This window comes from Cavia porcellus, unplaced genomic scaffold (genome assembly GCF_034190915.1).
Source record: "Cavia porcellus strain 051 isolate PalLab524CR breed Dunkin Hartley unplaced genomic scaffold, mCavPor4.1 scaffold_1, whole genome shotgun sequence".
In the NCBI taxonomy this organism is placed as follows: domain Eukaryota; kingdom Metazoa; phylum Chordata; class Mammalia; order Rodentia; family Caviidae; genus Cavia; species Cavia porcellus.
In genome coordinates, this window is record NW_026947484.1 from 146393322 (window position 1) to 146415285 (window position 21964).

Consider the following 21964-nt stretch of genomic DNA (forward strand, 5'->3'; position numbering starts at 1 on the left):
AAATATGGAAATTTGTAATTACAAGGCCTTAAATATGGACTGTACCAAAAAATCCTCCAGTGGGCTCTAGATTTCTAGTGCTTTGGAAATCCTATATTTATTTTGCTAACTTAGTATTTGTGGAAACTTCTCTCTAGCTATTGTTTTCCTGGGCCCCTTCTCAGCCAAGTCTCTGGTATGAATTTCTTTGCCCAACACTCAATTTTATTTTAAGTATAGCCAAACTCTCAAGAACTATCTTTCTGTGTATTAGTAATGTAGTTTTTAAAAAAATTTATTGAGCACAGCTTTATGTTAGTTTGTATTACATTTCAAAATCAGCAAATTGATGCTTTGTTGCATTGTTTCCATTATCGAAAATAAATAGAGCAGCCAGGCATAGACCTTTAGTCCTAGGACTCAGGAAGCTGAGGCAGGAAGATCCCCCATGAATTCAAGGTCAGTCTGGACTATATAGGGAACTCAAAGCCAGCCTGAAGCAAAAAGCCAAAAAATAGAGAGAGAGAAAGAAAGAAATAGAACCTGGAATCTCACAAAGAGTCTGTCATGTCAAGAAAAACAACAAACAGAATTTGATACAAGTGATAAATTTCAAATTTTCAAGCAAAAATAAGAATTGAGGAAAATATATCTGATAATGAGTTGCAAAGTGTCCTAGTCTTTTGTGAGATTGGCAGTGATATTAACAAATGTAATTTTTATTTTAAATAATGAAATATATCAGAGTTCAGAAGATCACATAATTTCCTGAACCAATATATGCATAGGTAAAAGATGTTATCTAAGCTTAAAGTAGATCAAGATTTTAATATAAATGTATACATAAAATTCACTGATATAGTTCCAATTTTTATTCAACAATTATCCTTTAAGGGCATAACACATCTTTTCTCATAAAAGCCATAACCTGGATGTGTCAAACTCATGTTTATTCTTTGAAATATTTCTATTGATAAATTATTAAATTGATTATATTATATTATTTATTTTACTTTAAAGAGAATAAAATCAAATAAAATAAACCAATAAAGGAAATCAAAACAAAACAGTGAAAGTGATATGACTTCAAAATAGGACAACAGGAAATCAACAATGGCTACTATAATGCCTCTTGTTATCTTCAAAATTATTGCCCACACTATCAGACATAACAAAATCAAACAAAACAGAATTAAAACAATCAAAACAGAACATTGAATAAAACAAAACAATAAAATAGAAAGAAACCAGTGAGAATAATATGAATTTCAAAATCAAGACAAAAGGAAATCTCCCTTATTTGCTATATTGCATATTGTTATCTTCTTAACAGATGCTCAGACTACTGGCCTGAGGCCTGCAAAGTCAATCACACAATGAAAGCATTAAGTTGTTTTTGTGCCTCAGTTGCTATCAACTCAGCCAGTCTTCCAAGTCAGCTTACAGGGCTGTAGGGCAAGGTGTGCTCAGCTATTCTTGTCTCCCAGCCTGTTTGCTGGTTAGCTCACAGGAAGGGCAAATTGGCTTCTTGTTACTCCTCTCAGGGTCAGCATGGCTTATGCCAACTCATAGAATGGGTGTGTATTGACTTTTTTCTCCTCTTGGGCCTTATATGGCCTGTGCTGGCTCACAGCAAGGGCAAATAGGCTTCTTGTTACTGTTCGTAGGCCCAGCATGGCTTCTGCTGACTCACAGGAAGGGTGAATTGGTTTTTTTCTCCTCCTGGGCTCCCTATGGCTTGTGCCAGCCCACAGGAAGGGCAAACTGACTTCTTGTTACTCCTCCAAAGCCCAGCATAGATTCCACCAACTCACATAAACAGTGAATTGGCTTATTTCTCTTCTGAGCCCCACATGACTTGTGTCAGCTCACAGGAAAGGTGAATTGACTTGTTCTCCTCCTGGCCTCCACATAGCTTGTACTGATTCACAGGAAGGGCAAATTAACTTCTTGTTACTCCTCCTAGGCCCAACATGGCTTCCATTGACTCACAAGAAGGGTAAACTGGCTTGTTTCTCCTCCTGGGCCCCACATAACTTGAGCTGGCACACAAGAAGGGCAAATTGATTTCTTGTTACTCTAAATTTTATTATGTTAAACAGTAAGAGCTTAACAGAAAAAAATCACAAAAATAAGGTATTGCATTATTAATATTTATTGAGGTTTATAAAAAAAGCATCAAAATTTGAACATCAACTGAGTTTTGGTATACAAAGTCTAAAAAAGAATACCAGAAGTAAATGCCTATATGAACTACAATGAAAATTCCAATAGTGCCTTACCAAGAAAAATAATGTTTACTTCAATTATTGCACCTAAGACATATTCACACGATAGCAGCATGTGCCAGTCACACATATCACTTACACTGACAGCACATGTCTTTTGCTTTCCTTGGCCTTTTTGGAGGATATACTTGACATCTCACTAGTCTTGCTGTTTTATAAAGCGGTCATTCCTATATCAGGCAATGTGTAGTTAACAGGAACATGAAATGTCAATAAAATAAATAAAGTATTAAATTCTTAATATATACTGTACATCTGGAAAAAACATCAACATTTTCATATCAACTGTGTACTTTCTTACAAAACGTAAAAGATGATATGAGCAATGTTTTATTTGAACTACAATATAAACATACAGAGAAATAATCTTTGAAAAAAAGAAAAGATATAATCTTTGCTTTAAATATCATACTAATGCAGTCTTCACCTATGAAAATTCCATGTTCCATGCACAAATATCATTTACCCTGATGCCAAATATGTTTTACTTTCCTGTCCTTTCTACATAGGACACAGTTGACATTTTTTGATTTTCCTGTTGTCATAGTAGGTTTTGGGGATGCTGCCCTGTCTTTTTTCCTGTCAGCCACCAGTGTGGTCCACAATTTTTTTTACACAGTTCCCTGGGAAGAAACATTTTTTTCCTTTGTTATAAATGATCTCTTATGAGTTCCAGTCCCAATTGTCTTAAGAAAATTACCTCATGGCATTTTGTACTTGTTATTTTCTTTGTAAACTAGTAAACTATTTATGCTACACATGTTTAGGACTGAGTAAAGCACAAACATTGGTCAAAAATTTGGGTTTGAGTGATATTATACTTGCTGCATAACTCATCAATAATATCTACTCAACCTTTAGTTTTGCTTTAGAAAATTTCTGTCTCAGGCTTCTGTTTTGTCAAGGGTTTCCTATCACTATTTTTTTCATGGTGTAATGTTGACATCAGCAGTACCAGTTTGTTTTACTTTGCCATATATGAAACCAATGTAAATCTTTCTGAAATCCAAAGATCAGAAAATACAATTCTCTGTTTTACAATTGCAACATTCCATTTGGCATTTTTGCTTTGTTCCTGTATACAGTTCCTGTGCTGGTCAACCATAAATTGAACAAATGTAAGACCAATTGGCAACTATTAAATCAATTGTTCTGATTAATTTGTAAGATGGCAGCAATAAGTCTGTTCACATCATTTGATTTATTACACAAATAAGGACCTGATAGTTGAGTTTCAGGATGTATTTCTAAATGGAAAGCACAATAAGTTTGCACATCTACAAGAGCATAAATTTTCATCACATATTTTGACCCATCACGTTTCCATAAGTATTTTACACTCCTGCAATTACCATGAGAAATCGCTGTTAAGTATAGCAGACATATGAATGATTCAATTCATCTAGTGAGGTGTCATAATACAACTTTGAATACAGCCACTAGTACATACAGAATGTTTTACTTATATTTCAGTCTTTCTGTATTTCACAGCATCTTGTAGCATGATGTCATTTATTACAATTTCCAACACTGAATGGCAGTACTGGCATTTTGTCCAGTATGTTTCACTCCCGCCCAGACCCTCACTATATTTTCTGAATTATAACATTCCATTTGGTTGTGTAATATTTCTATGGTCAGATATATACTCACACTGCTGTTTTCTTTGTCATCTGAATCAAGAAGATCTGCATTACCTGTGTCTGTATCAGTCAATTCTTGCTCCATTTCACTGTTACAGGAACTTTGTCTCATATGGTCAATGTCAAAGTCATCATTGTCATCATCATAATCATCATCATCCACCCACATCATTCTTCTGTTATGAAAACACATATTTTACCATAATGAGTTATCTTCATCATCCATGCATGAGTAATCTGATGATTCACTTTTGACATTCAAAACTTGCAAATCTGGTTTTTCATGTGCCATTGTACTGAATTAGGCTACTTCTACCAGAAAAATTTAAAAGGAAACTTTTTTTAAAACCAATCCTAGAGTCGTGTGGGTATATTACACCTTCTGTGATGCTCAGGTAAACATATGCCAAACCTGTTTGTGAGAGCAGTATGTCAGTGAAAACTCTAGTTTGACATATTTGCACATATACTCATCTTGCCTTTTATTGTACAAAGTGGGTAAACACCAGTATTGCTTCCTGTATCCCTCAGGCAAAGGTGCTGAGATGCTACTATTACACCTATGTAAAACTTTATAGTAGAAAACTAATAGATGTGTTTGTAGAATCCAGTGCCATGCTCTTTGTGTAAGAAATTACCTCTTGTTGGTTATATCTCAGCAGCAGAATGCCTGCTTAGCATCCACAACACCATGGGTTCAACCCTTAGCAAAAGGAAAAGAAAACACTTTCCATTACTCAGATTTTGGTACAGTTATCAAAGGATACCTATTATCTGAAAAGGCTGCTAAAATGCGCCTCTTTTTTAACTGCTTATCACTAGGAAGCAAGACTTTCTTCTTATATTCCAGTTAAAATAATGTATCTGAGCACTTGACCAGCATGTAAAAGGTCTTGGGCTTAATCCCAGCACTGCAGAAAAATAAAGTAACATATCATAAAGTAAAATAAAGTAACATTTGCTTTTGTAAGGAAGTAAATGTGAGAATTTAATTATCAAATCAGGACATTTAATAGATATATAAAAGTATAAAATCACCCTTCTTACTATTTTTTGAAAAATAGTTATTTTTCATAAACTGTTTTATTTATATTAATATATAATGAGCTAATTGTTACTTTCAGTAATTCACACATAGTTTTAAATTTTACATTTATACTTCTGCTGTTATAAATAGCATAATTATAACTCACAAAGCAAAGTTCTTTAAGGTGTTATATAAAAAAGTACAAAACATTCTGATTCAGAAGAATTTGAGAACCACTAGGCCAGATGTTGTAATTAATGTTCTTAATCACCAACAAGAGACTGAGTGGAAATATAAAAGTGACTGTTGTTTAGCACTCCCCTCAGTTTTCCATGTTTAGTGCCAATATTTTTGTGTGGCCCCTATCCAAAATTTTCCCATTTCCAAAAGAAGGTTGATGAGAATTGTTTAATTTTCAGAGAACATTTTAGGTTAACCCTTTCTGCTCCTTGAATAATTCATGTCTTGTGGCCTTTGTACATGGTTGTTACTTCTGCCTAAAAAGCGCTGTTACCATTTTCCCCTAACAATTCTTACTTATGCTTCAGGTTTTACCTTAACTGTTACTATCTGAGGAAAGCCTTCCTTGATTTATTCCCTGTAATATCTTACATCCTCCAGATTTGATAAACTCCCTAATTTCTCTCATAGGTACACACATTTTTCTTTCACAGTACATATCACAATGTATTTTGAGGGTTACTTGATTAATGCTTGTCTCCTCTCTAAACTTAAGTTTCACAAGGACATTTTATCCTCAATATATATTACAGTATTTGGCAGTTTTTATGTAATGAAAGTGACTGTTTTCAGAATGAGTTGATTTTTTCCAATATGAAAAACACATGTTGAGGTAAGAGACAGTACATTTTATTGATTGTCCTATCATTTTAAATAGTTTTTTAGACTACCAACTATGAGTTATGAGAGATCTGCTGAAAACAGTTTCTACTGTGTGGATCTCCAAATAAAAAGATATCTTAACAGTACAATCATTCTGAAAGAAATTAAATTGCTTGGTTCACTTACACAGAACTATCTCTTCATTTCCCAGAACCTTCTCCCAACTCATGCTTCTTACTTTCCAAGCTGATTCAAAAAAAATTACAAAAAGACTTTTACTAATGGTTATACTGAGTTTTTCTCTAAAAATATCTTTTATTAAATGCAGGAAGATTGGATTCATGCTGTATTATTTCTTTTGGGACTAATGGTACATTTTCCAACTTCAAAAGTTGTTTTTAAGACCGCAGAAGTATCAGATTAAACTAATGTGGTAACTACCTCAGGACAGTAGTATTTTATTCTATTTTCATTCCAAGAATGTAACTGTTAAAAATTACTACAGTTATTTATTCTTCACTTTACAATTTATTAAGTGAGAGGATCATATTTCATTCTTCTTCCATATTGTGGAATGGTGTATATACGCTTTTGTGCAACAGGCAAAAATAGTTTTTCATGTAAGGGTGCTAGACATTGATCCTATTTTAATTAGGAGACTTTTTGAGATCTGGATGTAGGCAGCATATGTTCCTTTCAGATAACCACACAATATTTGCAAGATTTGTCTAACCTTCAGAATTACAGACATCTTTTAGACAAGTCTAGTGTACTTTAACAGCAGTGCTTTCAGAATTTACAATCTTTTCTTTAGAACACACAGTGTTGATCTTATTGCTGATCTCAAATGGTTTTGTTTTACACAGAAACAAATGGATATCAATGCTGCTATTCAAGCCTTGATTGAATCGAACACTGCCCTACAGATGGAGGTAACATATTGGCTTTATTTATATTGGCAATCTCAATATAACACAAATTAAACTGAAGAATTTTCAAAGGCCAAAATATGGCACTCTCTCAAAGATTGTATTTAAAACAGATTGAAAATATGAAGCCATTTTCAAGAAGAAATATACATAGGGTATTTCATAAGGAAAATGTTTAAAACAAAACTACCACTGTAAAAAGATTTATTTGTAAGAAATTGGTACCACTGAAGAAAATAATTAAAAGTAATCTTTAAAAAAAAAAGAATATTGCCAGGCATAATGGTACATACCTGTAATCCTAGCACTTGAGAGGCTGAGGCAGGAGGATCGTTGCAAGTTCAAGACCAGCTTGATATACAAAGTGAGCTCAAGACCAACCTCAATTGCATAGTGAAACCCTGTCTCAAAAAGAAAAAAAATGACAAAACAAACAAAAAAGAATATTGTTCTTTAGGTGAGCTCTATCATCACTATTAATTTATCTTATTTAAACTCTATTACATGTATAATTTAAAAAGCATTAAACAGCAAGCATAGTAGTTTTTTTAAGTCTTCCATCTGCTTGAAAACTAAACTTTCCAGTATGAATTTAATCTCTTACTGAAGATCAAATTAATAAAGTATATACATATGCCTATGCTTAAATATAATTTATTCTTTATATTCTTCTCCCAACTCACTATACACAATTAAGAACACTTTTTCCTTCTGTCCTGATCCATGATTGTCATTAGGATTTTACTGCTTATTTGATTCTTATTTTTTTTTCTTTTTGTTTTTATTTTTGTTTTTGTTTTTTGCTTATTTGATTCTTATGATGACTTGGCAGAGATACCAGAATACTGAAGTGACTTTAACTGACCACAGTGCAGAGATATTCAAAACTCTAAACTACCTTAGCAACTTACTGCACAGCATCAGAAATCCTCTTGGTACACGAGATAATCCAGCACGAATCTGCAAAGATTTGCTCAACTGTGAACACAAGGTATCAGATGGTAAGTTCTTGTTTTTCAAAAACGCTGATGTCTACCTTCATTTTAACATTTCACTGCATCTGAGATTTGCAATGCATTTATTCCAAGTCTTGGTCATTTTTGTGACCATAACACTGGCAGAAACAAATCATTAAAAACAAAATACTCTGAGAGGAAGACATACTTCTGATATTATCTCCCTACCTATCTCATTTGCTTAAAGTTTATATTTGGAACACAGCACATTCATATTAAAACTAATATGGGCAAACCTGACTTTTGAGCCTTTAGACAACAGCTCTCCACAGAATTAGTAATTTAGAACTGGGCATGGTGGTACATGCCTGTAATCCTAGAACTTGGGAGGCTAAAGCAGAAGGTTTCTTGCAAATTTGAAACCAACCTGGGCTACAAAATGAGCTCAAGGCTGACCTGAACTGCATAGCATGACTGTCTCAAAAGACCAAAAAAAAAAAGTAATTTAGGGCCATCAAAGTTAACAAAACTAAGAAGGAACTCATAGAATTCCTTCCATCACACTTCTTAACAGTATGATTTTTACACAAAGAATGTAAATTCTTCATTGTTGAGTCAGTGACCATGAAGATAGAGGATTTTGTTATTCCTAAAAAGCTATATCCTTTGCAGATACCTGAAATGCATTCATCAGAGGAGCAAAAATGAATTTAGGGTAAAATAATCAAGGAAGGCTTTTAAGCAAGAGAAGCAATTATCATTTGAATAGAGGAAACTATCTGCTACACCATATCATATTATCTTAATTTCTATGTTGTCTGTGGTCAGTATAACAAATATATCATTTTTGATACAAACTCTGTTCCCAACACATTGATCATATACTGATTTGAAAAAAAAAAAAACTATGCGATGTCATTCTATAAGGTGAATAGTAGTCTTTATTTTAATTTTGTACCCACACATATATATGTATTACAATACAGTTGTACAATCTTGCCCAAAAAAGTCTATTTCTCCTTTTTAAATGTACTACAATATTCATTTATTTATATTATCAAGATACTTAACTTCCATAGATATACCCTAGATTAATATAAAAACTAAAATTATAACTATAGCTGTCTATAACATTTCTAAACTTAATTCTTTCTTATATTTGAAGACATAAAGTGAAATTCTATAGAATTCAAAGGAATACTGAAATGCATATAAATTCAATATGAAAGTTCCTTTCTTACAGGATAAATAGCTAAGTGATATGGATTATGGAGTATCACAAAGGTCTTAATGCCTTCAAATGTTTCACTAATAGAAATGGTTAAGTGCTAGAGAGAAAAATCAAACAGTGGGGAAGGAAAATATGATAGAAAATGGAGTGGATGATGTGACTTTAAAGAGAATGATCAGAAAAAGCACCTCTAAAAAAGTCATCACTTGGGTGCTATTAGAAGGAGGCAAAGGAACCAACCACAGGAAATCTAGGGAAAGAGATTTCTAGGCAGAAAGAACAAAAGACAAGTCTCTGAGCCTGGGAATGCAGTTAATTACAATGTTCTGGCATTAGCAGGAAGATCAATGTGACTAGAAGAGAGTATCTATTGGGACAGTGTAGAAAATTAAATCAAAGATCAAGAAACCAGATCATGTAGGACCTTCTAAGTGTACTCTCTTGAAAAAGCATTGGAAATTTTTGAGTAAAGGAATAACATAATTTGAATTATGTGTTTAAAATATTATTTTGGTTGATATGTTACAAATATAATAAGGGCAAGTGTAGAAGTAGGGAAAGCACTGAAAAGGTTACTAAAATAATCCAGGAGACATGTAACAGGGAAAATAATAAGAAATTTTCAGAATTTTGTATATACTTTAAGGTACACCCAGCACATTTCACTGATCGATTAGATGTTGGTTATGAGAGGAGTAGAATAGTAAGAAATGACTGTTAAGATTTTGTATTATTGGCAGACAGAGTTGTGTAATAGAGATGGAGAAGACTTTTAGAGAAGGTAATTTAGATAAAAGATGAGGAGCTCGGTTTAGGATATATTTAGCTTGAAGTATTTGTTGGTTCAAGTAAGATTGTCAGGCTATTCTAGTAAGATGTCAAGATAGGTTCTGGCTAGAGGTAAAAATTATGAAGTCATTTACATATAAATGGAATCTAAAACCTATACTTGTTTAAGATTACCTACACAGTAGGTAACAAATAAAAGGAAGTCTAAAAACTGCACTAGGGTTCTCCAATGTTTAGAGATCAGGGAGATAACTACCAAAGTAAACTAAGGCAGTATCAATAAGATAGAAGGAAAACTAGATAAATGTGGTATCCTGGAAATCAAAACAAATGTTTGCAGAATGCAGAGAGTAACTGAATTAATGTCAAGTGAAGTGAAAAATTAAGAAAGGATATTGGACTTAACAATGCAGACCTCATCAACAACATTCATTAACAGTGTTTGGTAACTATTAAAACCTCATCAAATCTGATAAGCAAAAATAATGGAGCTAAAGACTTTCTATTCCCAGTAATGAAACAAGTAATTCAAAGTAATTTTTTAAATTTCAAAGCATAAAATAGCTAGCAAAGTGGAAAGGAACTCTCAAGGCAAGATTTTGAAGACATCAGAGACATGAACCACGTACTTGAAGCTACTTTTGCCCTGGTATGTTGTAAATCTGAGTAACCCTTTTAGCATCTTCATATGGCTAAGGGTCAAAATCTAGAATCTGTGGCTCACCTGACTCAAGAAGTTAGGTTTTCAAAAGGATACACGCGAGGGGTAAACTAGAAAAAAACAAACATATATACAGATGGTGGCCTCACTTTACATCATTTGAATGCTCAGAAAATCTTAATCTTTGAACTTGGGTTAAAATGATTCCAAACTACAGGTATTCCCACATATCTGGCTGAAACAAAGACCTTCCATAACAAAGAACATTATTCTAGGGCTCTAATTACTTCCATGAATAATTTCAAATATACAATGTTCAACACACAGTCTTTGATAATCAGTCACACAAGTTAACAAAACATCATGAATGCTTAGCTGGAAAAACAGCAAATAACAAAAACAGAGGCAAAAGAGGGTAGGAGCCATACATGGTAGAGTGCATCTGTAATCCCAGCTGCTTCTGAGGCTGAAGCAGGATGATCAAAAGTTTAAGCCAGTCTAGGCAATTTAGCAAGACCTTGCCTCAAAATTAAAAATAAACAGACATTCTTGGAAGGTAGGGTAAGAGGTTCCCAGCCTAACCAGTTCAGCAGTTTAGTAAGACTCTAGCTCAAAAATTTCTAAAATTCAAAAAAAAGATGGGGGGGCGAGGGGGCTGGAGATTTACTGAGTGAAGGCCCTGAGTTCAATATCTAGTACACAAGTAAGCAAGGGCTTGAGATATAGCACAGAGGTAGACTGCTTCCCTAGAATGCTCAAAGCCCTGAATTTGATTCCTGATCTTTACTACAGGGTGGTGGTGGGGAGAATATGAATAAATATGAGGTAGAATTTAAAGATGAAGGTAAATATACATTATAAACTTTATATAAGAACACAATTTATCCATTTATCATGAATAAATTCCCAGTGTCACCTCTACTCACGTATCTGTACTTGTATACCTATATCCTACTTCTTCTCTTAGGACATAGGCATACAACTACAGATAAATGAGTAGATGTGATAGTGGGAGCTTTATTATATCATCTTTGTTCAGAATGCTTCAGTTACTTCAATGAAATTGTATGGTCATCAATTTAGAATAAAAATTTAAATTTAGCAAGACTAAAGACTAAAGTTACAAAAAAAAGAAAGATAAGGAATGAACTAGAAAGGCATAATATTGTCAAATGTGTCCTTGAGACACAACTGAACTTGAGGTGAGTCCAGTCAGCACAGTTGTATTTTTCACAAATTTGCCAAAAAACTGAATTTATATTGGGTTAGTCCTCATAACACAAGAACAGTGAAGTCAAGTAGAGCAAGATGTTAAAGGTGCTTCTAAGAAACAATTATAAGAACTATTCGTTTTGAGGTAAGTAAGAAGTGAATACGTGATCAGAAACAACATTAAAAAGTGATAATATCAATACATAATAGATATCATGTGGATCAAGTCAGAAAATAGAGTTTGAAGAAGAAGAAAGGTAAAATTCTGAGGGAAATACTGTTATAGGTAATAACAGAGGCTCATATATGGCTTTGGAAGTTAATAATTAAAGTAAGATTTGGAGACAGGGTAAAGTAGAAAATCATTGGTAGAAAAGCATTTATGTGTATTTAACATTACCAAGAAGTGGGTCATAAATAGATTTTCCGAAGGTGATAACAAACTAGAAGCTGAAATCTTCAAAGAAAAATACTTAGTTGTACTAGGAACACGTAATTGGTGATACCACATGACAGCAATTTCAACACAGAATGTTTTTAGGGAGATAATGAGGAGCCTAGTCTGGAGGGAACAAGAAAGACTTTTCCCACCTCTATGAACGATGCTGTAGAAATCATGGCAGAAGTTCAAAGGCTGCAAAGGAAGCAGTATTCTCAGAGGAGAGCTAGTTTTGAGTTAGAACATTTAGGCACTCAAAAATATATTGCAATATCGGCCTTTATCTATAGCTCTGCATTCCTTGAAAGAAATTGGGAAGCTTGTAGCAATTAACCATTGTGTAACATATTGCCTGAATTCAAAATGTTCTACCCCATATGAGAGTTTGCTTCATGGAAAACCTTTCATTTAAAAAGAATAATGTACTAGTTCACATAGTAGGAGGAAAATAGTTCTGGGAAGAAAGAAAGAATGATAGTATGTGTTTACTTCCTTAGATAATATTGGAAGACTGCATCAGATTCTAAAAATCCAGAATCTATAAATCTTAAAATGTTAAACATTCTGATGAAAAGGAACTAAGAAGAATTGATGTCCTCCACCTCTTCCTTCCATGTATCAGTATCAGTATCAGTTCCCCAGATGGTGTCCTCTAAACTAGAATTAGATTTTGTTCCAGATGCAGATTTTCTAGCCCCACCTCAGACTTAATGAATCAGCCACTTTAGAATTGGGGCCCACCTATGTGATTTGACAAATAGTTTGACACACATTAAAATTTGAAAACCACTGGAATAGGGGAAATTCTATAACCTTTGAGCTATCAATTTAGCAAGTATGTATTTTGTGTGATTAAATGACTAATAGAATACTCACGTAGGTTTTTAGATTTCAGAGGAGCCCAGGATGAACTAGGGAAATCTTTATTATGGTGTAAAGAAGAAGTAGAGAAGGAGGTCTACCTATTGGAAGCTTATTATCTTCCCTTTTGGGTGGGATGGAGGAAAATTCTATTTATTAGAAATATTTTTCATGGTAATATGTTATCTAACACTCTATAATTAGAAGAGGGATATCATAAATTTCATACTTTTTAATCTGAAAGAATAAATGTATCATATATATATATATATATATATATATATATTAAGCCAGAGCACTTAAAGTTTTCAATTTATGCATTTCATTGTTACAATAAAAAAGATGTACATGTGCCAGTATCCACAGTATTGTACAGTCCTAGTATAAATACACCTTGCTTTAAACTTTTGACTTTCCTTGAATTTGCTTTATTCAAAGGAAAGATACAAATATAGAAGTTGCAATGTAGATGCCGTCCCTTTTTAACACAAGAAAGCAAAGCTATGTCACCCAAACATTCCTATTCTTTGTGTTTAGAATAGGATACTATTTCAGTATTCTGTATCTGTCACTCTGTAATTAAGGTGCTACTGTAATGCTTTTCAGTATAAGTATTTTCTGTAGCTTGGCTTTAGGCTCCATTTTATTCTCTTGGGCACTCAATGGAGGCAAAAATGACAGGCTTACAATAACTATAGACTTCAGCTTTTCTCACGAATCTTAAGTAAAAAGCACAAAAATGATGATCATTTTCTTTTATGTTTCTCTCTCTAAAAGCAGAAACAGTTCTTATCAGTATTGCCTATAGAGATATATTTTTCCTTAGAGAAAGTGAAGTTGTTGGAGTTTTTGTTTGTTTGGTTTTGGGGGTTGTTTTATTTTATTTTGTTTTGAGATAGTGTCTCACATATATATAACCCAAACTGGCCTTGAACTCACGGCAATTCTACTGTCCTCAGTCTCCTAAATTTCTGAGATTATAAGTACACACCACCATGCCTGGCTTGAGGTTATTTCTACTATAAAGAAAATATTTATGTTATACTTCTGGCAATGTAAAACAGAAATATATACAAATTAACTTTATATACCTCATTAATTTCAACATGTTTATTAATTATTTAACTTTATAATACTTTTAGTTGTGTTCTTATCTATAGTATGAAGCAGTAAATTCAATCATTCTATCATCTTAATTAAAATTATGAACTACCTTAAACTATATCCATTTTACAGAATGCTTACAGCTTTCACTAAATGTAAATGTGCTTATAATCTTTGAAGTATTTTTAACAGAGACTATGATAATAAATAAAATATGTATCATGACACATATCATAGTTTAGCATGACATCTAAGTAACTTTGTTTTTTACTATAAATTAATAGGAAAATACTGGATTGATCCTAATCTTGGATGCCCATCAGATGCCATTGAAGTTTTCTGCAATTTTAGTGCTGGTGGCCAAACATGTTTATCTCCTATTTCTGTGACAAAGGTATAGAATAAATCTTAGAAAATATGTCATAGTATGTTATATGATATCTATAAATAATTACTTTAAAATTTCTATCATTTTAGTTATAAACTTTAAGAACAAAACAGGTCCTTCATGCTGAGGAATAATTTTTTATTTTTAAAAAATCACAATAAATATTGATGTGTTCATTGTGGATTTTTTTCTTAATTGTATTGTACATGTTTGCAGTACATAATGATTATATTTGTCATAGGAAGTTAGTAAATGTACATAACACGTCTTAATTCTTTTATTTTCATCTCCTTCCCATTATTGCTTCCCCCTCCCTCCATCTCTGAGTCTCCAGCTAGACTTATTATAATGATCACATTTTTAAAATTCCTTAAAAATTTATACAATGTATATTATTTTTATACATGCACATATATTAGAAAAATCCCTAAGCAACTGCAATGTTGATAATCAATAATCAGTCACCTAAGGTTTTGCTGAAAACTACATCGTCATCACTAAAAACTTGCCACAAAAGCTTTCTATTTTTGGTGATTGGGCACATCATAATCTCCCTTAAACATGCAGTGATTACTATTTAAAATTTCAAAGATAGCCGTATAATTCAACTATTTAGAATAAACGTTAGTTTAATTTAATACCGGGTAATATAACAAGAATTTATACAAAAGAAAAAGATTAAAAAAAAGAAAAAGACAAAAAAACAAAAACAAACAAACAAGAAAGAATTTATAAAGCCTACACCCTACTTCTACTTCCAACACATGCTGAAAGCAAAACTACAATTTCTTTCTTTTTATGCTTAAACCAGCTTGGCATATTACCAAAAATGTTTTCCTCACTAGCAAAGAATTGATACTTGTGCCTATTGTGCATTTTGTCCACCATAAAGAGGCAGCAGCTAAAAGATAGTCTCCAGCTGCTTAATGTGGAATTACCCTCTCCTTTATTACCAGGTGCTTCACTCTTTTGTCTCCATAGCCATTTACCATTACTACCCTAAAACAGACAGAAGGATTCTTCTATTCATTACTACCCTGAAACAGACAGAAGGATTCTTCCATTCCTAAGGAAACCATGGACCTTTAACAAAAAGCAGCATGACAGTCCCACATCCAAAATATCCACATCATCATCCCACTCACCCAGAAGTTGGCCCAGGGCTTTCATACATACATTTCATTTCATACATACATACATTGGCTTATTATACAAAGGGTTTGAGAAGGAGGACAGTGTTGTGAAAAGGACATAGGAACAGTTAGCTGCTACATGCCAATCCTTTCTGTGACTTGCATTAGTTCTCCCATTTGTCCTATCCATAAACTCAACCTTGGGAAGACTAGAAATCAGGTACCTGTATTCTAGTGCTACCTAGAGAGTGAAACTAGAGGACCCACTCTGTACAGGCACAAGCTAGATAAATCACATTTGTCACTTCCAACCTTCATAACAACCCTATCAGGTTGGTGTTAGACTCTACTTTACCAACAATGAAACTAAGGCTCAGAAGGCTAAATATTTTACATGTTTCTGATCTGTTAAAATGAAGGAATTTAGCTTTATTAAATATAATGACCTTCCTGGTTATCCTTTCATGTTTGGATTCTTATGCCCTTCTTTGACTTTTCCTCTCTTTTGCTATGATTTGCTATTTTTGTTGTGCTTTCTTTTTCCTTTTTCTACTGCCTGATCACTGACACTTTTCTAATTTTATGCTTGGAGATTAATACAAATTCCTGCATAGAATCTAGTTCTGTTCACTTACAATGTGATCATATCCTTGCTTAAGTAATACTAAAACAATGATAATAATAATGTCTAGAACTACAAAAATCTTTACTATCTGATTCTGGAAAATATGCAGTCAGATCCCTTAACTCTAATTTTCTCCTCTGCTGTTCATTAATTCATGAATACTTTGTGGCCTGGAATATGGCTCAATGGTACAGTGCCTGCTTGGTAAGTGCATGGTCCTGAGTTTGATTTTTAACACATACAAAAAAACTTATTTATTAATTCATTCATTCAATAAACATGTATTGATGATTTATTATATGACTAGAACTTTTTTAGGGTCCGTCAACACAAAGAATAAGATTTTATCTTTGACCATAAAGCCTTTCATGGTTTAAATTACTTAAGTTATTATAATATATAACTTGTCTTTGGAAACTCCCACCAAAAATCTCAAAAGGTACAAACAAAATTTCAGAGTTTTATGGTAAAATATTATTAAAGCACCAACCTTAAAACAAATTATTGCTGCATTTTAGGCTATAACATTTAAAAAATGATCTTCTTTATTTCACTATATAGTAGACTAATGGTATGCTGAAGCCAGTTCCTGTAGGTTTAAAAGATCCTATTGTTAATGCATACCTCTTCACATTCCAAGTTCAGTGACCTCAACATGGGGAGTCTAAATCAGACATGTGGGGAGTGCTTCTACCATGGAAATTAGACAGTACTATAAATCAGAGATTTTTCTAAACACTTAACCAGCATATCAATGACCAACATTTAAATTCTAAGAAAAGTAGCACTCTTGGACTTCATTTCAAGGACTTTCCTTAAGTTTCCCCAAACCAGCAGTTAATTGCCACATTTCAGGGTCTGGGGATTTAGCTCAGCGGCATAAGCACCTGCCTGCAAGCAGGCAGTTGTGAGTTTGACCCCCGGTACCGATAAAAAGACCAAAAAGAAATTGCCACATTTTATAACTTACATATTGTTTCTATGACATTAGTTGGAGTTTGGAATTGGGAAAGTCCAGATGAACTTCCTTCATTTACTGAGTTCAGAAGCTATCCACATCATCACCATTCACTGTCTAAACTCCATAAGGTGGACAAGTGCACAGACAAGTGGTGCAGGATTGCCTGTTGCTTTCAAGGGATGGAATGGTCAGATTTTTGAAGAAAACACTCTACTTGAACCTGAAGTGCTTTCAGATGATTGCAAGGTAAGAAAATGACACTTTTTGATTGCTCAGTATGACATCTTAAAATCAATGAAACTATCAAATTAGAGTTTAATCACAATCTTCAGATGCAGAAGGACAATAAATGGTAATGTATCTCACTTATTTCCATATAGCTTTTAGACTCAGTCATTTGTTTATAGCATGTTAGCTTTTGTTATACAACCTGATTACTTGTGGATTTTTATATGTAAAATAAGTACTAATATGTAAGTTTTCCCCATAGGAAATAAATATATCTGGATGAATAGATTTATAGGATGTAAGTCTTTCTAGACTAGGTAGAGCATATAGATAAATAGATTCCTTTCATATGTTTTCACACTGTGATTTTATATTTAATTATCATATGAAGTATAAGTTATAGAAATATTTTTTCATTTTGCCAGTCCTTATACCATTAAATATAGATATAATTGTAGGTGGCCCTACTATTCAGCATTTGAATTATAGTTCACTTTTACTATTAAAATTAAATAATACCTGGAAAAACCTATTACTTTAAAACATTGTTTTATAGAGTAAGTGTTAGCAAGTTACAGTCAATAGACTAAATCTGGTATGCCACCAATTTTCATGAATAAATTTTTATTGGAATACAACCACACCTACTCAAAGATCTGTGGCTAATAGTACACCAAAATGGCACAGTTGAGAACACATGACAGAGACTGTGTAACTCACTAAACATAAAATGTTATATATCTGACCCTTTAGAAAAGAATTTGCTAACTCTCACTAGAGAGAATAAAGTCTGCTTTACAAATAGAACTTACTGTCCTACAAAGCCCGTGATTTATTTAACATCTCTTAACATTTCCAGAAGATTCTGCTTTTCATTACATTTCATTCCCAGAGAAATAGTGCTTGAGTATTTGAAAAATCATAAACAGTCAAAAGTATATAGCTCCTACTTTCTGTATTTGAAGAAATCAATACCACCAACAAATTCAGGTAATATTTACAATCTTTTCCAGAAATTTCAGTGACTCACTAATACCTCTGAGACATAATCCAAATTTATCAGCTCTATTCAGCATTTCTGACAACCAAACCCCAATTTGCTTTTCCAGATTGGGTTTTTACTGACAGTCTAATCTATGGTCAAACTTATCCAGTGGATATAATAGTAATTGCAACAACTCCTATTACTATTTGTTGATTGTTTACATTGTTATTTCATCATAATAGCATAATAAATAAACTATTGGGGCTGGGGATTTAGCTCAGTGTCATAAGCACCTGCCTTGCAAGCAGGCGGTCGTGAGTTCGATCCCTGGTACCGATAAAAAGTTAAAAAAAAAAAAAAAAAAAGAAAAGAAAAGAAATAAATAAATAAGTAAACTATTAGTCCTATTTTATAGATAAAAATCAGAAACCTAAAATAGGTAACTTGCTCGATGTCATATACCTCACTAATGGAAGGGCAAGAAAACGGTCTCAGGTGTTGTACCACTCCAAAGCCAAGCCTTTTCTGCTAAGCACTCTTTTTGATCTCACTTAATCTTCAACTGTATGAGATCAGTTTTTATTATTTCCATTTGATTTGTGAGGGAAACGGCAGGATCTGGATTTCTATTAAAATTTCTTCAGGTCGGGGCTGGGGATTTAGCTCAGTGGCATAAGCGCCTGCCTTGCAAGCATGCAGTCGTGAGTTCGATCCCTGGTACCAATAAAAAGGAAAAAGACAAAAAAAAAAAAAAATTTCTCCAGGTCAAAGTCTGTGTCTTTAACCCTCAGGTTAGGCTGATTTTCACATCACCATGTACTTTTCCTATCTGTTTTTTGGTTTTGTTTTTTGGGCAGGAGTCTGCCCTTCTCTACAAGTAAGTAAAAAGTCAAGTAACAACTCAAGTAAAAACTTTAAGCGTATTTGAAGACCTACTAAATCTAAGTTGTCATGATGAATGTATTGACAACTCTAGTCAGAAACAAGGAATTCAGCACTCACTGAATACGTTATTTATATTGCACTTACCTTATATGACCTTGTATTAAGGTTGTTTATGTTTCTGCTGTCTTCAACTAGATTTATAGGCAGCTGATAACAGAAGCAAAAGCCTGGCGTGAGCATCTGGTTGTAAAAAATCAGAGCCACTTCCTTTATAAAAAATGAAATAAGCCTATATTTCCAATTATTAATAATAATTATTACCATTCATTCTAAATATTTTATATTCATTATCACTAATCCTTAAACATACATTTTCTATGAAAGGCACTGTCTACTTAGAATCACTGCTAATGAAAACAGTTAAGTACGTAAGCATTTCGTTCTTATTTTACAGATTCAGGATGGCAGCTGGCATAAGGCAAAATTCCTTTTTCACACCCTTGACCCTAATCAACTCCCAGTGATCGAAGTACGAAAACTTCCTCATCTCAAAACTGAACGAAAGTATTACATTGAAAGCAGTTCTGTGTGCTTTCTCTAAAGTCTTTGGATTGGTTGAAATTTCATGCTATGGGTCATAATTGTTGCAGGAGGGGAAACGTATAGAGAAAAATACCATCATTTTGAAATTTTGGAATGAAGACATAGGCTAAATCTTAAAGAATCTCAGGAAGAAAAGACTTCCTCCTAAGAAGGAGAAAAGGCATTTTTAAAGAACTCTCATTGATAAAGTATTTTATTCTTTTAAAAAGTTTATTGAGCTGAGCTTTGTTAGAGAATTCCTGGAACTAAAATTTTATAAACATGGAATTCTTCAGGGTATCCTGTATTTTTTGATTCAGAACAATGTACTCATTAGACAGCTGGAGATGCAGAGCACTGAGGAGCAATACTGGCTAATGCTTCCACATGTGCAATGTTTCTGTCTAAAAGTTGCAAGCACAGTCTAATACGTCTTATTTTCCCAAACACTAAGCTGTATTCAAGTCCCCAGTGGACATATACATCTTAGCCGGTGTTACACTACCTCTTACATGTTGCCTTTTTGTGTTGCTCGGTGCTCTTTCTAAAATATGGTGCTTGTGGCTTTTGTAGACTATTTTATTTCTTTTTTCATCTTTGTCATTCAGAGTGTATGTACAGGTTACATCAAGATATGTTTTGATTGTTAGTACTTATTTTGTTTTGGTCATATAATAACAAGTAAAACAATTATTTATATGAAGTCCTTGATTTATTTTAAAATTCTCTTTATACATAAAAGTCAAAGCCAGTACATTGTAAGCTGTGCTTGTACACAAGAGAATTGAGAGGTTTCTTTTTTGTGTGTGTTATTTTTAAATTGTTGTAAAAATATTTTAGGCCAGCTACATCCAGTAGTAGGTTTGGGTTAGAGATTGGGGGTTGTGATACCGTTTTAAAAATCCATGATCATCTGAGATGATACTTTATGTATATATATTTTGTAAAGTTTTAATTCAGCAAATCTCTGAAAATGCTGCTGTTTTAAATTATAAAACTTTATATTTCTGCTTTGTAGAAATTACAGGTTTGTAGTACTCAATGATTTTGTTTCACTGTTCTTAAATTTATTGTTAAAATTTAAAAGAATTTATCAAATTTTAAAGCAACATCCAGGAAAAAGTCTATTACCACTCAAATAGATCTGCCTAGTTCAGTCTTCCCTTGTTGGCAGGAAAATATTAGTTCAGTATTAAAATAAAAATATTACACTTCTTGCTATATAGAAAAGCTTGCTCATCAATTATAAAAATCTTTAACTACAGAAAACCACACTTACATATCCATAATAAATATGTGCTTTCAGTCATTTTTGGTGTTGTTTTCTTGTTATATTATTAGATAAATGCTAGACCCTGTAGCATAACTGTATGTACTATGTATATTTACATTATTTTAAAATGTCTGTTATATACCTACAAAAATATAGGACCAGTTTTTATCATTGGAGCCATGGCAGAGAAAAACCCTCACATATATGGTCACATGATTTTCAACAAAGATAGTAACACCATTCACCAGAAGGACTGTGTTTTCAACAAAGGTGCTGGGGGAACTGGGTATTTACATTGAAAAGAATGAAGTTGGACTAACAACATCATATATAAAAACTAACTCAAAATGTCATCAAAGATCTAGATGTAAGAAATAAAACTATAAAATTCTTAACAAGTAAGAAAAGCTGAACATCACATTTATGATTCCGAAACTTTTTATGAAGCTACTATAATCAAAGCAGTTTCCAACATGGATAAAGATAAACACAGATGAAAGGAAGCCAGATGCAATGGCTTACACCAGTAATCCCAGCTACTGCAGATGCTGAGGCCCACAGGAGGATCACAAGTTCAAGACCAGTCTAGGAAACTTAGTAAGGCACCGTCTCAAAAAATAAAAAATGAAAAATGGCTGACACTGTAACTTGTGTGCAAGACCCTGGGTTCAATCCCAATACAGACAGAGGAAATCAGGGAGGGAAGGAGGAAGTCAGTAAAAAAAAGGCAGAGGGGAGATAGGGAGAAAGGGAAGGAGGGAGGGAAGGAAAGGAGAAGTTGCCTACTAAGACAAGATAAAAAGCAACTCTTCAAAAAATGGGAAAATGATTTGAGCACACTTTTCTTCAGTGAAAATATATAGATGGCCAATGGATGAAAAGATACTCAGTGGGAGGCTAGGGATATGGCTTAGTGGCAGACCACTTGCCTAGCATTTGCAA

At 33.2% G+C, this 21964-nt stretch overlaps 1 protein-coding gene and 1 long non-coding RNA gene across 16 annotated transcripts in view; one reads left to right on the forward strand and one right to left on the reverse strand.

Moving 5' to 3' along the window:
* The window catches only part of Col24a1 (collagen type XXIV alpha 1 chain), a 349791-nt gene extending 328733 nt beyond the window's left edge, over positions 1-21058 (forward strand). For 3 of the 5 annotated variants that reach the window (XM_063257323.1, XM_063257329.1, XM_063257318.1), the window contains 5 exons: positions 6647-6712; positions 7542-7710; positions 14247-14356; positions 17100-17315; positions 19622-21058. In XM_063257323.1, coding sequence (XP_063113393.1) covers positions 6647-6712; positions 7542-7710; positions 14247-14356; positions 17100-17315; positions 19622-19768 — 708 coding nt within the window. In that variant the 3' untranslated portion in view covers positions 19769-21058. Of the gene's footprint in view, positions 1-6646; positions 6713-7541; positions 7711-14246; positions 14357-16075; positions 16313-17099; positions 17316-19621 lie in introns of those variants that run through there. The other 2 variants (XR_010050132.1, XM_063257335.1) reach the window with 2 other exon arrangements.
* The window catches only part of LOC134477881 (uncharacterized), a 67228-nt gene that overhangs the window by 24900 nt on the left and 20364 nt on the right, over positions 1-21964 (reverse strand). For 3 of the 11 annotated variants that reach the window (XR_010050144.1, XR_010050141.1, XR_010050151.1), the window contains exons 3-7: positions 7608-7687; positions 7003-7110; positions 5967-6026; positions 4549-4613; positions 3965-4086 (exon numbers count right to left, since the gene is read on the reverse strand). This is a non-coding gene — a long non-coding RNA (uncharacterized LOC134477881). Of the gene's footprint in view, positions 1-836; positions 2022-2118; positions 4087-4548; positions 4614-5966; positions 6027-7002; positions 7115-7607; positions 7688-19311; positions 19375-21964 lie in introns of those variants that run through there. The other 8 variants (XR_010050155.1, XR_010050138.1, XR_010050148.1 and 5 more) reach the window with 6 other exon arrangements.